Source organism: Ambystoma mexicanum, chromosome 1p (assembly GCF_040938575.1).
Source record: "Ambystoma mexicanum isolate Mex_15411 chromosome 1p, UKY_AmexF1_1, whole genome shotgun sequence".
Classification (NCBI taxonomy): Eukaryota; Metazoa; Chordata; class Amphibia; order Caudata; family Ambystomatidae; genus Ambystoma; species Ambystoma mexicanum.
This window is the reverse complement of record NC_090921.1, coordinates 773833367-773856556: the sequence shown is the minus strand read 5'-3', so window position 1 is coordinate 773856556 and position 23190 is coordinate 773833367. Positions and strand designations below refer to the sequence as shown.

At 51.9% G+C, this 23190-nt stretch overlaps 1 protein-coding gene across 2 annotated transcripts in view; it reads right to left on the bottom strand.

The window, feature by feature from the left end:
- INTS3 (integrator complex subunit 3) overlaps positions 1-23190 on the bottom strand; it is a 1800341-nt gene that overhangs the window by 815585 nt on the left and 961566 nt on the right. For both annotated transcript variants that reach the window (XM_069651244.1, XM_069651252.1), the window contains exons 18-20: positions 18937-19040; positions 18322-18366; positions 17959-18078 (exon numbers count right to left, since the gene is read on the bottom strand). In XM_069651244.1, coding sequence (XP_069507345.1) covers positions 17959-18078; positions 18322-18366; positions 18937-19040 — 269 coding nt within the window. The remainder of the gene's footprint in view (positions 1-17958; positions 18079-18321; positions 18367-18936; positions 19041-23190) is intronic.

Here is a 23190-nt window from a genome sequence, read left to right as displayed (position 1 = left end):
CTGTTCGTGAGAACTAGTACTATTTTCCCCGACAAGTGGTGCTGAAAAACTTGTAAGGCTTTGAACACTGCTAGCAACTGGAATATAGATATGTTAATGTTGATATGTTTGTTAGCGTTTGTGTCCACATGCTGTGTGCTGTCCTGTGGAGAGGAGTTCCCCAACCTGGAAGTGATGCATCTTTTGTCGGAGTAGTTTGTGTTCAAGGGGTGACAAAGGGCCTGCCCTTTAGCAGGTTGTACTTTATCCACCACTGAAGTTCCGCCACCACAGTTTACGAAACTACCATAAAATCGTTGCACTGTCCATTTGCTCGAGACCATTGTTTCGATAGTCATTCCTGTATTGGACGCATGCGCAATGTAGCTGGTGGCTCAAGAAAGATTCAAGAAGATATCATAGCAAGAAGGCCCATCACCTTCCGGACAGTTATCTGGCGACCAGCTATATAACAAGGCATTTGAAACAGAATGTTTTGGACCCTCTCGTTAGAGGGAAAGACTATGGTGTCCTCTGCCTGAATATTTGGCCCTAAAAATTGTTTGACTTGGCTGGGGTCTGGGCTTGATTGTTTTCTCGTTGATGGAAAACGCCAGTTGGAACAGGTTTATGTTGTTTTGTGTGCTGCCAACACATTTGCGATGTGTCCCTGGTTATGAGCCAGTCGTCATCGATTGCCTGCGCAGGTAAGCCGCCACTACCGCCAGTACTTTTGTGAACATCTAAGGGGCTGAAGCAATCCCAAAGGGTAGCGCTTTGCACTGGTAGTGTGTGGACCCTACCTTGAATCATAGCTATTCAGTGAGCTGGCAACATTGAAATATGAAAGTATGCATCTTTCATATCCAGTGTTGCCATGAAGTATCCCCTCTTTTGTAGAGGAGAGACCTCTTGTAAAGATGACATCTTAAACTTTTGAGGTTTGACATACGTATTTGCAGGTCTTAGATCCAATACTGGCCACTTTGTTTCGTCTTACATTGGAACAAGGAAGTGCACAGAATAAAATCCATCGTTTACATGTGATGGGGACAAGTTCTATGGCTCACTTTTCCAGTAGCGATTTTACCTCTGCTTGTAGGATAAGTTGATGTACCAAGGACACGTTCCAACTCGATGGGATATCCGCTTGCAACTGTTCATAGTACCCACTTGTCAGTTGTGATTTCCTACCAACGCGTGGGCAAAGAGGGAGATGTGGCCCCCTACTGGGGATACAGAAGAGAGGATTTGTATATGGGAGTCATTGTTTGGAGGGGGTGGCTGGGGCCCTAGCGGTCTGGTCTCTACCCAGATGACATCCTCTTCTGAACAATCTTTGAAAAGAGGACTGGGAGGATGACATTGCCTTTGGCTGGTATACCCATGAGCTAGTGGTAGCACCTGGAATATGTGTATTGTGTTGTCCTTGCGTACCCTTGGGCATGAAAAGTGCAACGATTGCTAGAAGACCCTTGGTTGCATAAAAGGCTTTTGGCAATTTGGCCCAGACTGTTATGGGTTTGTATTATTTTTTTGCTGTCATCGACAGCTTTTCCAAATAGTAGGTTATCCTGAATGGGCATTATTATGAGAGTGGTACTGGCACCCCATTAACCGGTTGCTCCACATGGTCCCACTGTGTCCTGTTGAAACTAGCCAGAAAGGGAGTGCTATTGGCTATTCGCATCTGGAACACTGCAGAAGTAGCTACTTTTGGGCCCAGAAAGTAGCCTTTCTTGGCTGCCCTTTGGTGTGTGGTTGTAACTACCGGAGAGTCTGGTTTTAGGCGGCCCTTGATGAAAAAGGGGTCTGTTGGGGCAGGTTTGAAACACTTTAAAATACGTGGATTAATGGGTTTAGTAAGGGCAGGAGTAGTTGGGATGTATTGCCCTACTTGTTTCTTCTCATTTAATATATTGTCTACGAAGTAGTCGTCTTTTGACTCCTGCATATCCCTCTCCCCTTGTGAGATGTACTTTTCTTTAATAGGGCGTTTACCCAAGAAATCAACAAAAGATGCCACCCCTTGTCTTTGGTCCATGAACCAATAGATTGTGTGTCTTTAAGGAGGAAAATTATTTACTCGTGTTGTGAGAGGTACGTTTTTCCTTGGAGTGCTTGTAATAAACGGGAGGTAGCCTCAGTGTATCATCAACCCTGAGAATCTATATTCGCTGAAATTACCTGCTTCGACGGCGGTTTCTGTGGCGACACTACACGTCACGGATAGTGTTACAGGCCCGCCCACGTCGACGTCCCCTTTCGATCCTCGAAAGACAAGATGCAATACTCTGCAGTTAGCACTGGATGTCGGACTATGTGCATAGCATGTGATTCTAAGCAGATTAACAAGCATCAGAAATATTTATTATGTTCACACAAAGAATCACGTTAAATACTTCAAACGTTTACGGTAGAACACTTAGGAATACCAGAAAATGCACTTCAAAGGGCACTTTCACTTTTGTGTATGTTCGCGTTTACAATTGTAGCAGCGTTAGAAAAGGAAAAGACAGTGGGCCTCAATTCAAGTCTGCCGTTCCGGAATCCGTTGTTTCCGTGAAGGCGGTGACACCGTTATCGCGTCCGCAAGCATGCAGAAATAAGGTGCGATTACGGTTTGCAGGTCGCGCGCACCAGACCATTGCGGAAACTGTGTCACTGCCGGAACACAAACACTCACGGAGACGGATGCACAGTGAAACATGGCAGCGGTATATCCGTATCTGCTTCTGCCGTTAAGGATATGGAAATACCGGATCCGGAAACACACAGCGAAAACCGGAAAGAGAGCAGCAGCCATTACCTAAACCATAATCCACTGCCATCCTCTGCAACCACAGGCCTACTTCCACTGGGACTTGCTCCACAAGACAAAGAAGATGGCATCACGCATACCAGCCACACGCCAGCAGAAACCCCGCTTCAGCGAGCCAGAATTAACAGTGCTGGTTGAGCACATCGTTGACAACGCCCCAATGCTGTTCAGTGCCGACCAAAGGCGGAGCACACAGCAGCGGCGCAAAGAGAGCTGGGCAGCAGCAGCACACCGCTGTTGGCGTGACAGTGCGCACAGTCGAAGATTGCCACAAGCGATGGGACGATCTGCGGCAGAGCAACCTAATGGCAGCACACTGCCAGCACAGCACCAGCAAAGGAGGGGGACCTGCTACACCCCTGAGGCTCCAGATGTGGGAGGAGAGGTGCAGTAGTGTCCTGCACCTCGAAGTGATCGAGGGCGTAGGCAGAGCAGAGTTTGGAGCAAGCCCACCTGGCGAGGCTGGTAAGTACACAGAGTGGAAAGCCATGTGTGTAAATGTTGGAACCCCCCGCCCTCTAATCCGGGTCTAGAGGTACCCAACACATCCACCAATGACCCACACCACACGCACAAGTGACAGAACCCCCAGGACAGGCAGATAGCGTGTAATTGTGTGCAAGCTGAGATCCACACACCTGAGTGCATCACCCATCAAATGTGTGTACATGCAAGTGGACCAAGTATGAGGAGTGTGTTGCATGTGACTGACCCAGTCACATCCTGTCAAACAACTAACAGCATGCCCTGCATTCCCCCACAGGCACATCAACCGACAGTGAAACTGCACAACAGCCTAAACCACATGGCACTGCACATAGACGTCGTACCCAGACATCACAGGATGCCACAGCCACCACCTCCTGAACTCAACCATCAGCCCCGCCAATCTCAGCCACGGACACACCCATCCCCGCTGCACCCCCAGCACAGCATGTGGCTACCAGATCCACAACTGCTGCCACATCTGCGCACCCATTAGTGGGCGTCAAGATACGGCTGACGACGGATGCATCCAGCGGGAACAGTGTTCTGAAGAACCACAAAATGAGGATGACGGGGGCAACATCACTCCCCTACAGGAGTTACAATTCAGCCCGATCAAACTCCACAGCCCAATGCGCTCCGCCACACCCTCACTCACAGAACTCAGCACCTGCCTCCTGCGCATCGAGGAACACCAGGTGAGTCTCACGCAGCTAGTGGAGCAAGGAGGCCAGACTCCAGAGGGAGAGCACTGCCCTGTGCGTAGACTGTCACGTGCCATCGGCAGATTCGCTACCACAAACATGGTTCTGTCACGGCAGGTCACGGAGGGGAACACTGTGTTGTCAACTATCGCAGAGACAATGCAAGTGGCCCACCAGGCATTTGTGGGCAATGGGCCAGCTGCGACCCCGCCAGTGCCATCTGCAAGCAGCTCACCCTCCAGTTCGGTGGCCAGTAGTCCTCGGAGGCGGTCATCACGGCTGTCTGGACCCTCCGGGAAGGACATTGTACGGCCACAAGCGTGGACACAAATAGTGTGGTGAAGGTTGAACTATCATACAAACACTTCTGATGGGGTGGTTGTTGGGGGGTGGGTACATTTGGGGGGTGGGTGTGGTCGTTAGTGGGGTTAGTCAGTTGGGGCCTCGTTGGGGGGTGGGTACGTTGGGGAGGTGGGTGTCCACGTGTGTACTTCATTTGTATCCAATTCCCGTCACCCCTGTAATATTGTAAATACACTTTTGTTGCAATGCAAAGGACGAGTGACATTGTTGATTTTCTGTGCATTCAAACAATTTAATGTCGTACCACCATATGAAGTGCCTAATGTGCATGAGAAGAGTATCAAAGAAATTGTGAATGAGTGCTGCCCGTGCATATTGTCCATCATGGGCATCCCTGCCAGGGAGTGCACCCATCCCATCCCATCCCATCCCATCATCATCCTCTGTGTCCGGGGGCAGTGTTCCTGCATATGCACAGATTGTGCAGCATGGCACATGCAACTATTTTCCCTGTCTTCAATGGGCTGTACTGCAATGAGCCACCCGATCGGCTCACGCAGCGGAACCTGGCCTTCAGTAATCCAAAGGTACGCTCGCTCTATCATGCCAGTATGTGTGACCTGTTGTAGGCCTCCTCATGCCTGTTCCTTGGCCTTCGTATGGGCATCAGCCATGGCGTGAGTGCATATCCAGCATCACCTGCATGGGCGTGTAAGCAAGGGCACATGTTAGTGTTTGTGGTATCACTGTCTGAATCAGCTGCAGTACAATTATGGCCCGTTTGTGAATCTGTTGTGAGGGACATCTTTTGAGCCAACTTGGTTAACAATACCATGCAGGGGGTCATTGATGGTCACATTCGTGGATTGATAATGGGCAACGACTTGTTGCGCACAAGTCAATGCCCAGGAGTTCATATGTGGAGGGTGACTATGGCATTGTGATGGGCAGAACTGCAGCAGTCAAACACTGGTCACTGTAAAATGTGACGGGTCACTGTAAAATGTGAACAATGGTCACTGCCAGTTAAGCGCACATAGTGTGCATTGAAGGTGCACAGGTGCATTGGGCGGGTGAGGGACTCACATCCTCATGTCGACATTGCATGTGGTCCGACACCATGGCTAGGGTGTGCATCAGGAGTAGGCTGGGCAGGTACTTGTGCACTGTGGCAATTTGAAATGTGACGCAATGCAATGTGTGGGATGTGGTGACTGTCCATACCATTGGGCAGGGGCCATGCATTGGCAGTTGTACTTACCCAATAGCCATGTCCTTTGTCCCGCATAGTGTTCCATGTAGCTTGGCAATGTAGAGTTCTGCAAGACTATCGAGTCATGTGTTGACCCCAGGAAAAGTGCACAGCAATGGGTGACCCCCTAGTCCGGCATTGCATACCATCTGGACATTCAGTGAGTGGAATAGCTTCCGATTGCGGTACACCGCCTTGATTGCATGTGGAACTGTCAACTCAACGTGGGCGCAGTTTAATGCGCCTATGCAATTTGGCATGGAAGGCCAACTTGGTGGCAACGACCTGGGCGCGGGTACGGGGTTGGGAGATGTACTCAGACGCATGGTGCAGCAGCGCATCCAATACCTGGTTCAGTACTCTTGATAAACAGGGTTGTGACAGCTCATGCAGCTCACCGACAGTGTGCTGATATGTTCCTGTTCCAAGGAAATACAGTACCGAGTCAAACTTCAGCAAGGGTGGGGGTTGGGGGGAGATTGCTGTCCGGATGACAATGATGCTGCTGCTGAGGTCTTCCTCGATCAGGGTGACGATGGACATGATTGAGGGCCGGTCAAGCCAGTATAATGTGTCAGGTTCCAGGGTGAGGCCGATACAGGTTATTGCTGGCTGCCTTCGGGGTCGTGCCGGCTGCACATTTATGTTTATGGGCACTGGGTTCGCAATTTGCCGCCTGCGCCTCCTCCTCTGCCTCACTGCTGCCACAATGTGCACTGCTGCTTTTAGGTTCCCTAGGCCAAATGCAGCTACAGCGGCTGACCGCATAGTTGTTTTGAAGGTGGCCGGGTGTGGATGGGGCCCTTTTGTAGGCTCCCCGTAGCCTACGTGGTGCAGCTCACCTCTTTTCGCACACCTGTAGCCTGATTCAGCTCACCTGACAGTGTTTAACGCCATCTCCGCTGTGGTAGCGGTACCGCCATGATGTTCACATTGTTTCCGTGTCCTTACTGCTCATAATGTGCACAGTGTAACGCATTGTCGGTGGCTGGGGGCGCGTCGGTGAGTCGCCAGGTTGTTTACGCCGACGGGACTTCCGGGTGCGTTGTCACCACGGGGTCACTTCGCAGTGACAGTGTTTCTGGATTTGCAGGTAGGAATGAGGGTCCGGTAAATGAGGTCGGTACGGTTTTACCAGCAACGTTCAATCCGGACCGGCAGACTTGTAATGAGGCCCATAGTTCACGTATTATCAGTAACTGCACACTCATGCGGTTTTCAACAGGTCATACAGTAATGCATTTCCTCAAATACACATATTGAAAAGTCACTTAAGGGGACGAAAATAAGTGGTTAGTGGAACATGAGCTTAGTTTGAGGTTCTAGAGACGGTTTCTTAGCCTGGCAAGTTTTTAAAGTCCAATACCGCAACCCTAGCTACAGGCAGTTCAGAGAGGGCTTGAAGTCTTGCAAACAGTGAATAGTGAAGAGTTCCTGCAGATTTCTTCCAATGTGTAAAGTTATTGAGGCAGCAAGTTAGCAACTAACAAAGGAGACCTAAAACCACTCGAGAAGGGGACACAAGGACACCTCTACGCGCACTCCAACGCTCTGGAGCGACTTCTTGGAATCAGGTAAGCAATACCTTCCCCCCCCCCACAACAGTACCTCGAGTTTAATGCAAGGGTTTGTGTTGGCTGCTCCGCGATGTGTGCAACTCTGGCCCAGAGCTCTGGATTACTTGGTCTGGTGGCGAAAGGCAGGACAATGAGCAGCAGTCTCGAGGGAGGACCTTAGCACGACTTTCAGCAACTTCTTGGTTCACTCTGCGGTTTTGCGCCTTTTCAGCAGCACCAACAAAGGACAAGGATCACCCGGTCAATCTTCACTTCCTGCAGTCCCACATACTGGTGAGGGGGTCAGGGCGAGTTGGATCAGATCTCTGCAGTGTCATCGTGGGCACATTACAGATTTGGACAGATTCAGCCTTTGCACAATGATGCACTTGAAATGGGCAGCAGGTCTCCTGGTATTGGGGTTCCGCAGCTCTGCAAGCTCCTAGGATCTCAGGAGATGACTTGTTTCAAAGTTCGTCTTGGGACTGGTTGTTCCCACCAGCCAAAGGGAAGGAGCCCTCTTCAGAGCTCCTCTGTCCCATAGAAAACAGGGTCAGGACAGCAGTGGTCACTTCATGGTCTTGCAAAGGGTCTGCAGGCGTCTATGATCGTCCTCTTCTTCAGTTACTTCTGTTTCCAGTGGCAGACTTGCTTTAAAAGTTCCAGCACACACTCCTCTGCAATCTCAGCATTTTAGAGAAAGGGGTGTTTGGCTGTCCAATCAGGACAGTCAGACCCCCCCCCCCCCCCCCCCGCAGGAGCTGGTCCTATTCAGGCACTCTGGCTGACAAAGGACAAAGGGGTGGAAGACTCCTCCCCCACTTCCTGCCTGCCTAGACACTATGGAGCCTTAGTGGAGCTACCTACTGGTTCCCGCCAAATGCAAAACACACACACACATACACACACACAGACCTCCCCCTCCCAGAATGGTAGAAGGGCTAACAAAGAACAGCCACGCTAGTAATGGTGAAAAAAGAAGGGAAGCCCCAAGTTGGCACTTGGGTGCCCCTATTGTGCACTACTGAGGCTATGAAAATAGTCCGCGGTATAAAAAATACACAACAGCTGGTAGAACACGTTCACCGACACCAGCCATAACTAGGTGATCGTCTATGTGATTAAAAAGTCACAGGAGCAGAGATAAGGGAGAAACCAAGTATCCCTTTGCCACTCCACTGAAGGTTCTGTGTGCCAATTTCTCAGACTATACAGTTTTGGGAGAGATACTAAGTATCTCTCTACCCTTAACTGTAGTTTACTTCAGGATATAGGAACATAATCTTAAAGGAGGACCCTAGGGGGTCTCCAGCAACACTGCCCATAAAGATGTGTGTGCTGCAGTAGTAAAAAACAGATGCCTTTAAGAGCTATGAAGCAGACAGACCATTGTACAGGTAGATTTACAAAGAATAGAGTTCCAAAAAAGAGCACATGAGAATGAATGAGTGGAAAAAGGCTCCACTCATTCAGGATTAAAAGAAAAAGGTTCAGAAGTCCAGGGAAAAGTGCTGGAGGTCTCACTAGGAGAGGGGATGAAGAAGCACAAGAATTATTAATCTTCCTAACCAAAGGCCATCCCCTATTGTGTTAAGCGGCTGCCGTTTAGCTTTAATTTGGAAAACATCTGAGGAATATCAAAGGACACCCAAATACCAACTCCATAATTGCCAATCTTTCACAGGGCCATGCAAGGATTTATACTGCTGCAGGTTTAGTGCCACTTTGGCACACCCCTTCTCTTAAAATGAAGTCCGAATGTAAGGCTATAGGGTATAAAAAGCACCGATAAGTGGCCATCTGCTGTGAGTGCCATAGGCTCATTGCAATTTTGGAACACCGGCCCGTACATTGCCACAATTTATACCACACTACTTTTTGATATCATAGCATTTCAAGCACCACACGATCAATTCAGAGGCGCAGATTGCACACAACTGGCTGTCAGTCAAACACGAAGAGCAATGCATAAATAGGCACCAAACGTCTCGCCCCTAGAAAGAAGGCCAAAGTATTTGTTGAAAACATCAGGTAAGTAAAGTTTGGACTGTTAACGCGTCTGTCTGTGCCTCCGTCTGCCTGCGTCTGTCTGTGCCTCCGTCTGCCTGCATCTGTCTGTGCCTGCGTCTGCCTGCGTCTGTCTGTGCCTGCGTCTGTCTGTGCCTCCATCTGCCTGCGTCTGTCTGTGCCTCCGTCTGCCTGCGTCTGTCTGTGCCTGCGTCTGTGCCTGCGTCTGTGCCTGCGTCTGTGCCTGTGCCTGCGTCTGTGCCTCCGTCTGCCTGCGTCTGCGTCCGTCCGTCCGTCCACCGGTCGGTCCGTCTACCGTTCGGTCCGTCCGTCCGTCCGTCCGTCTACTGTTCGGTCCGTCCGTCCGTCCGTCTACCGGTCGGTCGGTCCGTCCGTCCGTCCGTCTACCGGTCGGTCCGTCCGTCCGTCCGGTTACCGGTCGGTCCGTCCGTCCGTCCGTCTACCGGTCGGTCCGTCCGTCCGTCCGTCTACCGGTCGGTCCGTCCGTCCGTCTACCGGTCGGTCCGTCCGTCCGTCCGTCTACCGGTCGGTCCGTCCGTCCGTCCGTCTACCGGTCGGTCCGTCCGTCCGTCCGTCTACCGGTCGGTCCGTCCGTCCGTCTACCGGTCGGTCCGTCCGTCCGTCCGTCCGTCTACCGGTCGGTCCGTCCGTCCGTCCACCGGTCCGTCCGTCCGTCCGTCTACCGGTCGGTCCGTCCGTCCGTCCGTCTACCGGTCGGTCCGTCCGTCCGTCTACCGGTCGGTCCGTCCGTCCGTCCGTCTACCGGTCGGTCCGTCCGTCCGTCCGTCTACCGGTCGGTCGGTCCGTCCGTCCGTCCACCGGTCGGTCCGTCCGTCCGTCCACCGGTCGGTCCGTCCGTCCGTCCACCGGTCGGTCCGTCCGTCCGTCTACCGGTCGGTCCGTCCGTCCGTCCGTCTACCGGTCGGTCCGTCCGTCCGTCCGTCTACCGGTCGGTCGGTCCGTCCGTCTACCGGTCGGTCCGTCCGTCTACCGGTCGGTCCGTCCGTCCGTCCGTCTACCGGTCGGTCCGTCCGTCCGTCCGTCTACCGGTCGGTCCGTCCGTCCGTCCGTCTACCGGTCGGTCCGTCCGTCCGTCCGTCTACCGGTCGGTCCGTCCGTCCGTCCGTCTACCGGTCGGTCCGTCCGTCCGTCCGTCTACCGGTCGGTCCGTCCGTCCGTCCGTCTACCGGTCGGTCCGTCCGTCCGTCCGTCTACCGGTCGGTCCGTCCGTCCGTCTACCGGTCGGTCCGTCCGTCCGTCCGTCTACCGGTCGGTCGGTCCGTCCGTCCACCGGTCGGTCCGTCCGTCCGTCCGTCCACCGGTCGGTCCGTCCGTCCGTCCACCGGTCGGTCCGTCCGTCCGTCCACCGGTCGGTCCGTCCGTCCGTCTACCGGTCGGTCCGTCCGTCCGTCCGTCTACCGGTCGGTCCGTCCGTCCGTCTACCGGTCGGTCCGTCCGTCCGTCCGTCTACCGGTCGGTCCGTCCGTCCGTCTACCGGTCGGTCCGTCCGTCCGTCCGTCTACCGGTCGGTCGGTCCGTCCGTCCACCGGTCGGTCCGTCCGTCCGTCCGTCCACCGGTCGGTCCGTCCGTCCGTCCACCGGTCGGTCCGTCCGTCCGTCCACCGGTCGGTCCGTCCGTCCGTCTACCGGTCGGTCGGTCCGTCCGTCCGTCTACCGGTCGGTCCGTCCGTCCGTCCGTCTACCGGTCGGTCCGTCCGTCTACCGGTCGGTCCGTCCGTCTACCGGTCGGTCCGTCCGTCTACCGGTCGGTCCGTCCGTCCGTCCGTCTACCGGTCGGTCCGTCCGTCCGTCCGTCTACCGGTCGGTCCGTCCGTCCGTCCGTCTACCGGTCGGTCCGTCCGTCCGTCCGTCTACCGGTCGGTCCGTCCGTCCGTCCGTCTACCGGTCGGTCCGTCCGTCCGTCCGTCTACCGGTCGGTCCGTCCGTCCGTCCGTCTACCGGTCGGTCCGTCCGTCCGTCTACCGGTCGGTCCGTCCGTCCGTCTACCGGTCGGTCGGTCCGTCCGTCCGTCCGTCCGTCTACCGGTCGGTCGGTCCGTCCGTCCGTCTACCGGTCGGTCGGTCCGTCCGTCCGTCCGTCCGTCTACCGGTCGGTCGGTCCGTCCGTCCGTCTACCGGTCGGTCGGTCCGTTCGTCCGTCTACCGGTCGGTCCGTCCGTCCGTCTACCGGTCGGTCCGTCCGTCCGTCCGTCTACCGGTCGGTCGGTCCGTCCGTCCGTCCGTCTACCGGTCGGTCGGTCCGTCCGTCCGTCCGTCTACCGGTCGGTCCGTCCGTCTACCGGTCGGTCCGTCCGTCCGTCTACCGGTCGGTCCGTCCGTCCGTCTACCGGTCCGTCCGTCCGTCTACCGGTCCGTCCGTCCGTCCGTCCGTCTACCGGTCCGTCCGTCCGTCCGTCCGTCCGTCCGTCTACCGGTCCGTCCGTCCGTCTACCGGTCGGTCGATCGTTCTGTGTTCCATACTGTTCACAAGTTGTTGTACGTTTCATATAAACACACTTGGTCAAGCAATACGATAACCGATTTCCAAAACCATTGGAAAGGACTCTATCACTTGGTCTGTAAAAAATGTACCTTTCTCTTTGGATATAGGATGTCAGTTCAGACACTGTAGGGGTAAAAACGTTTTATGAAAGCCCTGCCGCAAGACTGTTTGTTTTATTTGATTGTAATTCCTAAAATGTTGCAATATCTCAAAATGTAGAAGAACAATTTACTCTCTTACCTGGTAACGTTCTCGCGATGGGATGGTCCGAAAATGTATTCCATATCTATGACATGTAATCTCCACAGCTGTGCTGCTTCGGAAAATCTTTCGGCGTCTGCGTCCTGCGTCGATGACGTCGATACGCCGCCCTCGAGTACCTCCTCCGACGGCCGACGTCACTGGATGTTATAAGTAGGACGCACGACGCCCGTAGCCTCAGTTGTAGTTTTTTCCCAGAACGTGTGGCACCAGTCTTCTGCCAGTCTGACACACAAAGCCTTGCGGAAACGTAAGCTGCAATCACATAAGAAATTCTGTAGCAGGGAAGGCAGGGAGGGAGCGATATGGAATACGTCGTCGGACCATCCCATCGAAAGAACGTTACTAGGTAAGAGAGTAACTTGTTCTTCGAGGGGATTGGGTCCTCCGACGTATTCCATATCTATGACAGGCTCCCAAAGCAGTACCAATGCAAGGAGGTGGGAAAAGAATTTAGAAAACAGAAATTTAGAATGCCCAATCAAATTGCGGAGTAAAGGACCGCCTTGCCAAAGGCCAGATCCTGCCCCCGGATGGAATCGAGGGAGTAGTGACGTACAAAAGTATGTACTGAAGCCCAGGTGGCATCACAGATATTACGAATAGGAACACCCCTATGTAGGGCAGTAGAGGCAGCCATACCCCTGGTAGAATGGGCCCGCAAGCCGACCGGTGGGTCCTTACCCGCCAAGCGGTAACACTCAGATAGCCAAAATAATCCAGCGAGACAAAGTCCGTTTCATCACAGCTTGTCCCAAACGCTTTCCAGCGTAACCAATGAAGAGTTTATCGTCCACTCTGACCCGGGACATGCGTGAAATATAAAAGCTTAACGCTCTCCTAGGATCAAGCCTATGGAGCCTCTCCTCTTCCTTACCAGGATGTGTTGGAGGATAAAATGCCGGAAGAACAACCTCCTGGCCTAAATGAAATTCCGACACCACCTTCGGAAGAAAGGAAGGTCAAACTCTAAGGACAACCCTGTCCTTCTGAAACACAGTGAAGGGTGGCTTCACTGAAAGTGCCTGTAACTCACTCACTCTGCGAGCGTAAGTGACCGCAACCAAAAATACAGTTTTAAGAGCCAAAAGTCTCAAAGGGCATGAATGCAAAGGCTCAAACGGAGCACCCATCAGAAACTTGAGAACAAGGTTCAAATCCCAACCGGGCACCTGGAAAGGTGATGGAGGGAACACATTAGTGAGCCCTTTCAGAAACTGAGAAATTAAAGGAATTTTAAAATAGGAACACTCTTCAGACGAGCGCTTAAATATGGACAGCGCCGCCAGGTAAACTTTAACGGTACTCACTTGCAAGCCCCTGTGGGCCGAAGAAAGCAAAAAAGACAGAACCATGGGAATGTCACATGCAAAAGGATCCACATTCTTAATCCTGCACCAGTCGCAGAACTTGCGCCAATGGCAACGGTACAGGGACTTTGTTGTGGGCCGTCTGGCCGAGAGCAACTCCTCCATCACGTCTTCAGGGAGGTTCCAATCCTTATACCTCAACCTTTCAGAAACCAAGCGTGAAGGTTGAGGGATCTGACCTCTCGATGGAGAACCTGACCCCGCCCCCTCCGTGAGAGCAGGTCGTCTCGGTAGGGAAGACGACGTGGAGGGCAGATGGACAAGTCGAGAAGGTCCGGGTACCACGTCCTCCGGGCCCATGCCGGACCTTTGAGGATCATCCGGGAACCGCACCTCTAACCTCCGCAGCACTTGCGGGATGATGGGGACAGGAGGAAACGCGTACAGCAGTCGGAATGACCACTCCACCACAAACGCATCTCCTAAGGCTCCTTTTGGAGGAAATTCCCGCAGGCAGAACCTCTTGCATCTTCCGGTTGACTCTGGAGGCGAAGAGATCCACTTGAGGAGTCCCCCAAAGGGCGAAGATCTCCAGGAGAATCTCCTGAGCCAACTCCCACTCGTGAGAGAACGCGCTCTGCCTGCTCAGAGCATCCGCCGTCTCGTTTTTGTCTCCGGCCAGATGAACTGCCGAGATCGAAACCTCCTGCTGGATTGCCCAGAACCAGAGCTGCATCGCCTCCCTGCACAGAGGGAGTGACCCTGCCCCCCCCCCTTTTGTTGAGGTAGTGCATGGCCACCGTGTTGTCCGTCAGGATCAGGACATTCTTCCCTTGCACAGTCGGCAGAAAAGCCTTCAGGGCTAGCCTGACGGCCCTCAGCTCCAACAGATTGATATGGAGTCTGGACTCCGACGGAGACCAACGACCGCTGAATGTCAACTCGTTGGCATGAGCTCCCCAACCCGTGAGGGATGCGTCAGTCACTATCGTCACCTCCGGCCAGGGTAGCCAAAATGGAACCCCCTTCATCAGATTGTCTACGACGGCCCACCACAGAAGGTCCTGGGCGACCGAGGACGGCACCTGAACAGGGTCCGACAACCTGCCGGAGGACTGAGACCACTGGAGCTTGAGTGCCCATTGCAAAGATCTCATCCGCAACCTGGCCTCTGGCACCAGAAGAATGCAGGATGACATGAGGCCGAGCAACCTCAAGAACTCGAACGCTGGGAGACTCTGGGCAAGCTGAAACTTGTGCACCATCTGCTGAATGTGATGAGCCCTCATCTTGGGGTGGGGGAGGGGGGCACTGCCCCAGGGATGTGTCGAGCACAGCTCCGATGTACTGGAGCCTCTGAGTTGGTGTCAAATGGGACTTCTTTAAGTTGAGGGAGAAGGCCAGCTTGTGGAGGGAGTGGCAGGTGACTGACAGATGATCCCGGACCTGCTCGGGAGAGCGCCACCTGATCAACCAATCGTCCAGGTAGGGGTAGACGTGAATCCCCCCTTTCCTGAGGTGCGCTGCCACCACAACCAAGAGCTTGGTAAAGCCCCTCAGGGCCGAGGTCAATCCGAACGGCAGGACCCGAAACTGAAAGTGCGAGTCGCCAACCGCGAACCTCAGGTACTTCTTGTGCTTTGGCTGTATCGGCACATGAAAATAAGTGTCCTTGAGGTCGAGAGACACCAACCAGTCCTGAAGTTGAAGGGCCTGGAGGACTTGAGAGAGAGTAACCATCTTGAACTTGTCCTTCCTGAGGAGTTTGTTCAAACCGCGCAAGTCCATGATGGGTCTCAATCCCCCGTCTGTCTTGGAAATAAAAAAATAAGGGGAATACCATCCCTTGTTACTCTCCGTTACAGGCACCAGTTCTATGGTGCCTTTCTCCAGCAGGGATTGAATTTCCTGCGCAAGGAGCGGATCCGGACTCTTCAAAGAGACATTCCCCGGTGGATTGTCTAGAGGCCTCTGCCGGAAAGAAAGACAGTAGCCGTGGGTTATGATCTCCAGAACCCACACATCTGAAGTAATGGCGCGCCACTCTGCAAGATGCTGTGCCAGCCTTCCCCCAACCGGCGAACCATGGGACATGGCCTCATGACTGAGCTGAAGCAGCTGCAGCATTGCCTGAGGGCAAAGAGGCAACAGCCCGAGCGGCCTTGGCACCTCGAGTACCTTGTTTTCCACCTCTGGCACTCCTACGGTGGCCCCTTTGACTGGCAGCTCCTCTCGCTTTACCAAAGGATGAGTAATAACGAAAGGAACCTCCCCTCCATTGCTGTCCCCTAGGACGAAAAGGCGGAGGTTGGCGAACTGCAGTGCCCAACGACTTTGTTGTAGCTTTGGAGGTCTGCAACCTCTCAAGGCTCTCGTCAGCCTTGCTGCCAAAAAGATGTTCCCCGTCAAAGGGCATGTTGAGGAGCCGGGCCTGGACATCAGGAGTAAACCCGACTTCCGCACCCACGCAAACCTGCGTATCACGGTTCTCGCCGCCATGGAACGGCTGAGGCAATCTGCCATTTCCAAACCCGACTGAACGCCTTCACATATGACATCCTTGCCATCCTGAACCATGGCAAGGAAACCATCCCGTTCGTCCCCTTCGGGAAGATGTTCAGCCGCTAAGGAAACAGTTCCACAGAGTGTGCGTGAAACGGGACAAGGCACATACAGAGTTGGCCGCCTGAAGCGCCATACCCCCTGAAGAAAGCACTTTCTTCGCCCAGCCATCAAAACGCTTGTCGTCCCTATCAGGAGGGATGGTAGGATACGACGCCTGCTTTGTCGGGGCCGTAGCCGCCTATACCACCAAACTCTCCGGAGTGAGGTGCTTGGTCAAGTAGCAGGGGTCGCTACTGGCTGGGCGGTATTTTCGCAGCAAAGACTTGCCAACTGCCAGGAGACTCTCCGGAGCAGTCCAAGCCGCCGCCACCCTCCTCTGTAGAGCCATATGGAACGGCAGTACCGGGTCAGTTGGTGGACCTTGGTCGAGGATATCCGTAAGGTCATCCTGAAGAAAATCCCCTGGGAGAGCAGACCATCCCAAGTACTCGGTGACCCTGGACATAAGGCGCCAGTGCGAGGAGTCGGCATGAGTGCCAGGCTCAGGCCTACAAAACTCCACCCTGGAGAGGTGTCCAGCCCACTGAAATCGTGCAGGGACTGCCGCAGGTCCTCAATTTGGCTATGGCCCGAGAGAAGATCTTCCAGCACCGTAATCGGAACCATGCCATCATCAGAGCCGTCATCCACCTCTGAAATAAACTCAAGCTGGCGGTAAGAAGGCACAGAATGTGGAACAAAGCCATGCTTGACCTTTGCCAGAGCCTTTCTAGGTGGTTCCACCTAGCCCCGGGGAACCCCCATCGAAACAGCCTCGAAAGGTGTCGAGTGAATAGGTGTTGACGCTGAACGCGGCGCCGACAGCATCAATGGCGTCGACACAGTCCTCGAGGCCAGAGCCCCGAGCGTGTCCCTCGACAGCCTGGGTGCCGATGGTGTCGACATCTTCCGAGGCGGGGCCTCGAAAGAGTCCGTGGACGTCTTCCTCGAAGACAAGTCTCGAGCGCGTCAAGGCCCGGGACCTGGAACGGGCATGACGAGAACGATTCCCCTTGTCCGAGCGGGACCTCTCCCGCGAATCGTGCCGAACACCCGAGCCCGAAGGCGTGCGAGAGATGTCTCTCGACCGTTCACGACCGACCCCACTCGGAGGCGCGGACGGACCAGTGCCCTACGATTCGAGAATCGCCAACATTTTCTTCCCGAAGGAAGCCCACTCCTCCGGCGTCGCATGCTTGGTGGGGTAAGCGACCCGCCGATGGGCAGAGTCCTCAGATGAGGACGGGGAAGGCGACCGATGACGGCGCTTCCGGGGGTGCCTCGAAGATGCAGATGAGTGCCGGGACCGACTCCAGGACCTAGACCCACTGGACTTCCGACGACGACGCAGAGAGGAGCCCCTCGAATCGTCCGTCGAAAGCCCCGCAGACTTCGACTTCCGTGGCTTGGACACCTTACCTACCGATAACTTCTTGCGCTCCCGCAAGGCTTTGGACGTGAGTGACTGGCAGACGACACGGTCATCCATGTCATGGGCCTGCCCGAGGCACCAGAGGCAGGCGTCGTGCTAGTTTGTTACCGACATCTTGGAGCCACAGTCCCCGCACTTCTTAATGCCCGGATGCGGCGTGGAAGACGAGGTAGACATCTTCACGAAGAAAGACTTCATAATACAAACAGGTTCGAAGAACCGAGAAAGAACAGGAACTCCAAAGAGTCGAGGTGTGCCGAGATCTCCGAAGCGAACACGTTCGCGGAAAAAACAGAACCGAGGCTACGGGCGTCGTGCGTCCTACTTATAACATCCAGTGAGGTCGGGCGTCAGAGGAAGTCCTCGAGGGTGGCGTATCGACGTCATCGGCGCAGGATGCAGACACCGAAGATTTTCTGAAGCAGCACAGCTGTGGTGATTACATGTCATAGATATGTAATACGTCGGAGGACCCAATCCTCTCGAATGCTTAATACTCGCTGTGATACAAAGCTTTCACAATTCTAGCTATGTTACATTTTATGTTTCCTTCATGACAGTTTCAACAGTTACTACTTCATTATTAATTGTTCTTTACAGACTTTCAATACAGTTGTCTGGTTCCACTGCTGTGCAGGAATTGTTTTGTGGTGTCCTTTTCAGGTGCTATGTGGGGGTGCATGGTAGTGACTATTGTTCCTCCTAAGCTTTTCTACTCACCTTGCCTTCAGGTAGTAGAGCAGGTGATAGCCAATCTTGGGCTGCTTCTGATAGAGCTCAGACAAGAGATCCAGTAGCAATGAAAAGCCACTATTATCTTCCTGCATTTGAATCAGGTTCCTAGAAAATCGAGAACAGAAGTTACGTCATACATCTTTTTGCAGTGGTTGGGAATAGAACATATGCTGAGATGAATGCAAAAGCCCATCATCAGAATTCACAGAATCAAATCACTCAAGAACATAACCTACACTCAGGCATCACTGCCATAATTAATAAGGTCCTTATCCCAATGGCAATTTACGCATACTACAGTCGCTACAGAAATCAAGAAAAGGGCTAGAATTGATGCCCTAAACTTACCTAAAAATTAAGTAAAGTGGCTTCCCCACAGACTCTTCAAGGGATCTGCAGAAAAGAATGGTTTGGATAACAAAGTCAGAAGACACATACATTGAAATTTAACTAGAACTTGGAAGAAGAACAATCTGCTCAGTATGCTGTACACCCCCCATTGATTGTACGGTACGCAAGCTAACAGAAGCATAAGCGAAGATGCAACATCTTGGAGGCCTTTTATAATAGACAGGTCATTGTGGTCTCCTCGTAAAAGACTAATATTAGTAACGATGCAGTCACAAGAGGTATACTTCTGAACGCTAAACAAAATGGCCAGGCATCAAAAGACTACACGTTCCTTAGAACAATTTAGGCCAGCAAGAGACATTGCTGAATGATTGATCAGGAATTTTTTTCACCTGCTGATTTAAACCTAGGTAAGTAATCTAGGTTGCAAGGATAGCTACTCTAATAAACTGACTAGTTAGGAAATACTTGGTTACCTGAAACAATGGCGGGCAAGTCACTTTTCTTTAAAACTTTGAATGATTGAAGGGAAGCCTAAAATATACTTTTTTCACTAACAGTCAAGTACAACCAGACCTCTTACGACAGTTATTAAAAGAACAAACCACTTACTCTTCTGTGATCTCATCTGGAAGTACCTCCCCTCGGAAATGGGCCTTGAATAACTCCTGCAGGCAGGAAGCAAGAACAGACAACTGCTCTGAATCAAAGTCCTCCTGTGAAAAGACAATGGTTGGACACAGAGTGATGAGAAAAGCGTAATTGGCAGGACAAAGGAAAATAACTTCCTACAGGCAAGTAATGTGCTTTGGTGGATGGCATGATTGCTACTTCTGATTATTTTCTTTTTGTTGCTTTCCCTCCATAGACTTCTTTTTGCTATTGTGTGTATCCTCACCTGACATTTTTGAAGGTAAGTAAAGCCTTTTTGCATTACTTGCCTTGCTTAGCGCATCCGTTTTGAGGGCACGGATTAGTCCCTATGGTTACCAGTTATGGCATTCCTTGTTCTTTTTAAGCGGCACACATCACCGTACGTTGAAGTTCGGCAGGGGTACTTTGAATCCTTTTCTTTTTAGTAACATTTCTGTCCCTTGAATGTTGTGTCCAAGATGAGCTGGTGGCAGCAGATATTTTTCTGCTGAGGTTTTAATTTTTCTCCCATACACATTTGAATTTTACCAGATAATGCCATCTTGAGTGCCATATAGACTACAATGAGCGTGTCATGCGTTTATCGCCTGTCCTTTAACCATCCTGTCTTTTAGCATTCTTCCTGCCCTAAAAGGTACAGAAACACCTTGTAGGAAAGCTCTTTCTTGGGCAAAGCAGTGGTATGTGTTTTTGGCTGAATATGCTGGCTTGGAGTGTCTGGCCCCAATCCACACAAGTGTGTGTGTGTTGCTGGGCAGAGGTGAAGGCAGGAGGCTGTCCCCGAGGACAGCCCCTGCCAGTATGAATGGTTGTAGGAGCCTTAACATTGGTGTGCCCTGGGGCAACCCGAGCTGCAATTAGTTATTTAATTTTTTGTTTGTTTTTTTTTTTTTTTATTAAAGGATGACTCCTGCAGCCTTTCTTCCGATGGTCTTTGGAGCTAAGACCCCTTCGAAGAACTGGGGCACGCTGACGACCTGAGGAAATCTATTGCAGCCAACCACCATTGCCTTTAGCTATGTCCCGGCGAAGCCCTGCTCCTCTCTGCTGATATCATCAAGAATCTCATGCTGAATGCCAAAATGCAGACTTTTTTTTGCAGATTTCACAGCAATCATATGTGGGGGTGAGTTAGGGTAGTATATAATGTAGGGGGATTATTTAGGATGGGGATTTCCCCCGCATATAATTGCGCGAAAAGAAAAATAAGAATTTTTTGCATTCAGCATTTAAAAGTTGCTGTGATCACAGATCTACCGCAGACAAAACAAAATTCAAACCCCACACAGTGAGAGACCTCTTAATAGGTGGGAGCAACTGATGGGGGCCCTCTGGATGTCTCTGTACCACTGGATTTCCTATGGCGAAGGTAGACTCGCCCACGTTCTGTTAAATGCCAATGGCTGCTAGATAAGTGCCCCTATAGAAAGGCTAACTTTCCCCATTTGTGAGAAGCATTAGTATTGCCTGTCCCTAATGAAAGCAAAGAAAAGATAAGCTACCGTTACTTTACTTACTTAAAAGTGATCAGTATATAAGAAAGTATAATTTAACGGAGATAAAATCTGCTGGACCAACAATTTTTCTTTTTATTTAAAAAGAAAGAAAATGTCGTTTGGGTCAGGGGATTACTCGTTTTATTCTGCCCCGGTCTCCTCGAATGGTCTTCATAGTCATTTTTTGGGTCAATAAAAATATCTCTTCTTGCATGACACTTGAAATTAAAGGGGTTCTTGTGCTTGGGTCGAGCATTTTGGAGAGAGACAGAGAAAGAGGAAGAGAGAGAGAGAGAGAGAGAGAGAGAGAGAGAGAGAGAGGGAGAGGGAGAGGGAGAGGGAGAGGGAGAGGGAGAGGGAGAGGGAGAGGGAGAGGGAGAGGGAGAGGGAGAGGGAGAGGGAGAGGGAGAGGGAGAGGGAGAGGGAGAGGGAGAGGGAGAGGGAGAGGGAGAGGGAGAGGGAGAGGGAGAGGGAGAGGGAGAGGGAGAGGGAGAGGGAGAGGGAGAGGGAGAGGGAGAGGGAGAGGGAGAGGGAGAGGGAGAGGGAGAGGGAGAGGGAGAGGGAGAGGGAGAGGGAGAGGGAGAGGGAGAGGGAGAGGGAGAGGGAGAGGGAGAGGGAGAGGGAGAGGGAGAGGGAGAGGGAGAGGGAGAGGGAGAGGGAGAGAGAGAGAGAGAGAGAGAGAGAGAGAGAGAGAGAGAGAGAGAATACCCCGCAGTAAGCAGAGTGTTTCAAATGTGGCATAATTTGGCATTAGGGAAGAGCATTCACGAACACCAGAGAAAAGTGCAAGCATACCGATCTCTCCAAGAGATTGGTGGCCCCACTATAGTAGAAGAAACTCGACCAGATTTTTTTTTTTACTACAAATACTAATAGAAAGAAGAGGCACTGGAAAAGGACGGTTTGACAAGGGGTCCCCATACACAATTGTGGATACCTTCATGTATACGGGAGAATTAGGAGGGGACGACACATGCACGACCTGAGATCCACGAACACAAGAGCCACAGGTTATGGGAAAAGCCCCATCACCATCTGGGGGATACAAGTGGGTCCACCTGAAGTTCAAGGACATAGAAGGGGCTTGTACTCAAAATAGATAAGTGAAGAATCAAAGTTTCAGGGAAGCAGATTTGGGCCAGGTTATGAATCGCAATGGGATAAAACCGAAGAATGAACTGGTGGAGACTATTTCTGGTATACCCCCACCAAGCAACAAGGAGCAGTTGCGTTTCTTTTTAGGAATGGCAGAATACTATTCGAAATGTATGCCACACTTTACACACATAAATGTAAAATATGAGGAACCTCATGCTCTGAACTAGTATCAGAAGGAACTAGATGAAATTAAAACAAGAGTTATGAAGGAGCGACCCGCAACATGTTCAAAACCACAACAATCAACGTGATCTCTGTGGATCCTAACAATGTCGGTCTGGGTGGAGCCCTTAACAGATTCAAGATGGTAGGGAAGTCACGATTGCACTCAGTGCTCCAGATAAGATTTGGAGGTAGGAGTATTTTACTCCCTATTTTTTAAAGTCGAGTGTAAAATGAATTTTTGGAGAACAAAAAGTTCAATTCCCAATAGGAGTATTTTAGAAGCGAGTAAGAAACAAGTTACTCACCTGTAACTATTGTTCTCCAGCAGGGGTCTAGCATGGATTCACATGCTCATGGATATTCCCAGTCAGGCTGGGAATCCTCAGTAAAACAAAAAACAGTTTCACTTACAAACTGTATTTCTCCTCTAAACTAATCAATGAGCTCTGGGTCACATTGCCCCCAGACAATGACTGCACTCTCCCTAATCCCCTCCTCTGCAGCCATCTTCAGATTTGATAAGCATGTAAAGTGGCAGTATGACCAAGAAGAGCCGGAGAGGGGACGGCGGGAGGGTTTGCATGTGAATCCATGCCAGATCCATGCTGGAGGACAATAGTTACAGGTAAGTAACTTGTTCCTTCTCCAGCATGGGGTCTGGCATGGATTTACATGCTCATGAATAAAGAATACACAGCAGTACAACATATCACAACTACAGGAGGTGGCAAGGCTCAACAGAAGCAACTACTCTTATCCCCCGCAACAGGCTCACCTTCAAGTGAACAGGTTGCGCAGCACTGCTTGGCTGACTTGGACTCCTCTCAGCAATCCCCATCGACGCAGTAGAATCTTGTGAAGGAGTGCGTGCACCTTTACGTAGCAGCCCTGCAGATGTCCAGCAGGGGCACACCAGAGAGGAATGCCATCGTTGCAGCAATCGCTCTGGTGGAATGGGCTCTCGGACGGCCAGGGAGCGGTCGGTTTGCCAACCGGTGACAGTGCGTGATACAGCCAGAGAGCCACCTTCAGATGGAAGTCTTGGACAAGGCCTTCCCATGGTTGACAGGTCCAAAGTTCACAAATAGTTGAGACGTCTTCTAGAAACTCTTTTTGCATGCCACATAGAACTTAGAGCACAAGCCACATCCAGCGAGTGAAAAGTCCTCTCCGCTGGCGACGAAAGTTTCAGAAAAAAAACAGGCAACACCAAAGGCTCTTTGAGGTGAAATTCTGACTGAACCTTTGGCATGAATCAGGGGTGCGTCCGCAGTACCACCCTTGTGTTGTGAAAAGTCAGATAAAGCGGTTACAGGATAGGGCCTGGGGCAGGAGCCTTGAACAGCAGGAAAGATTGAAACAGCCCTTTGAGGAACTCCTAGACGAGATGGTG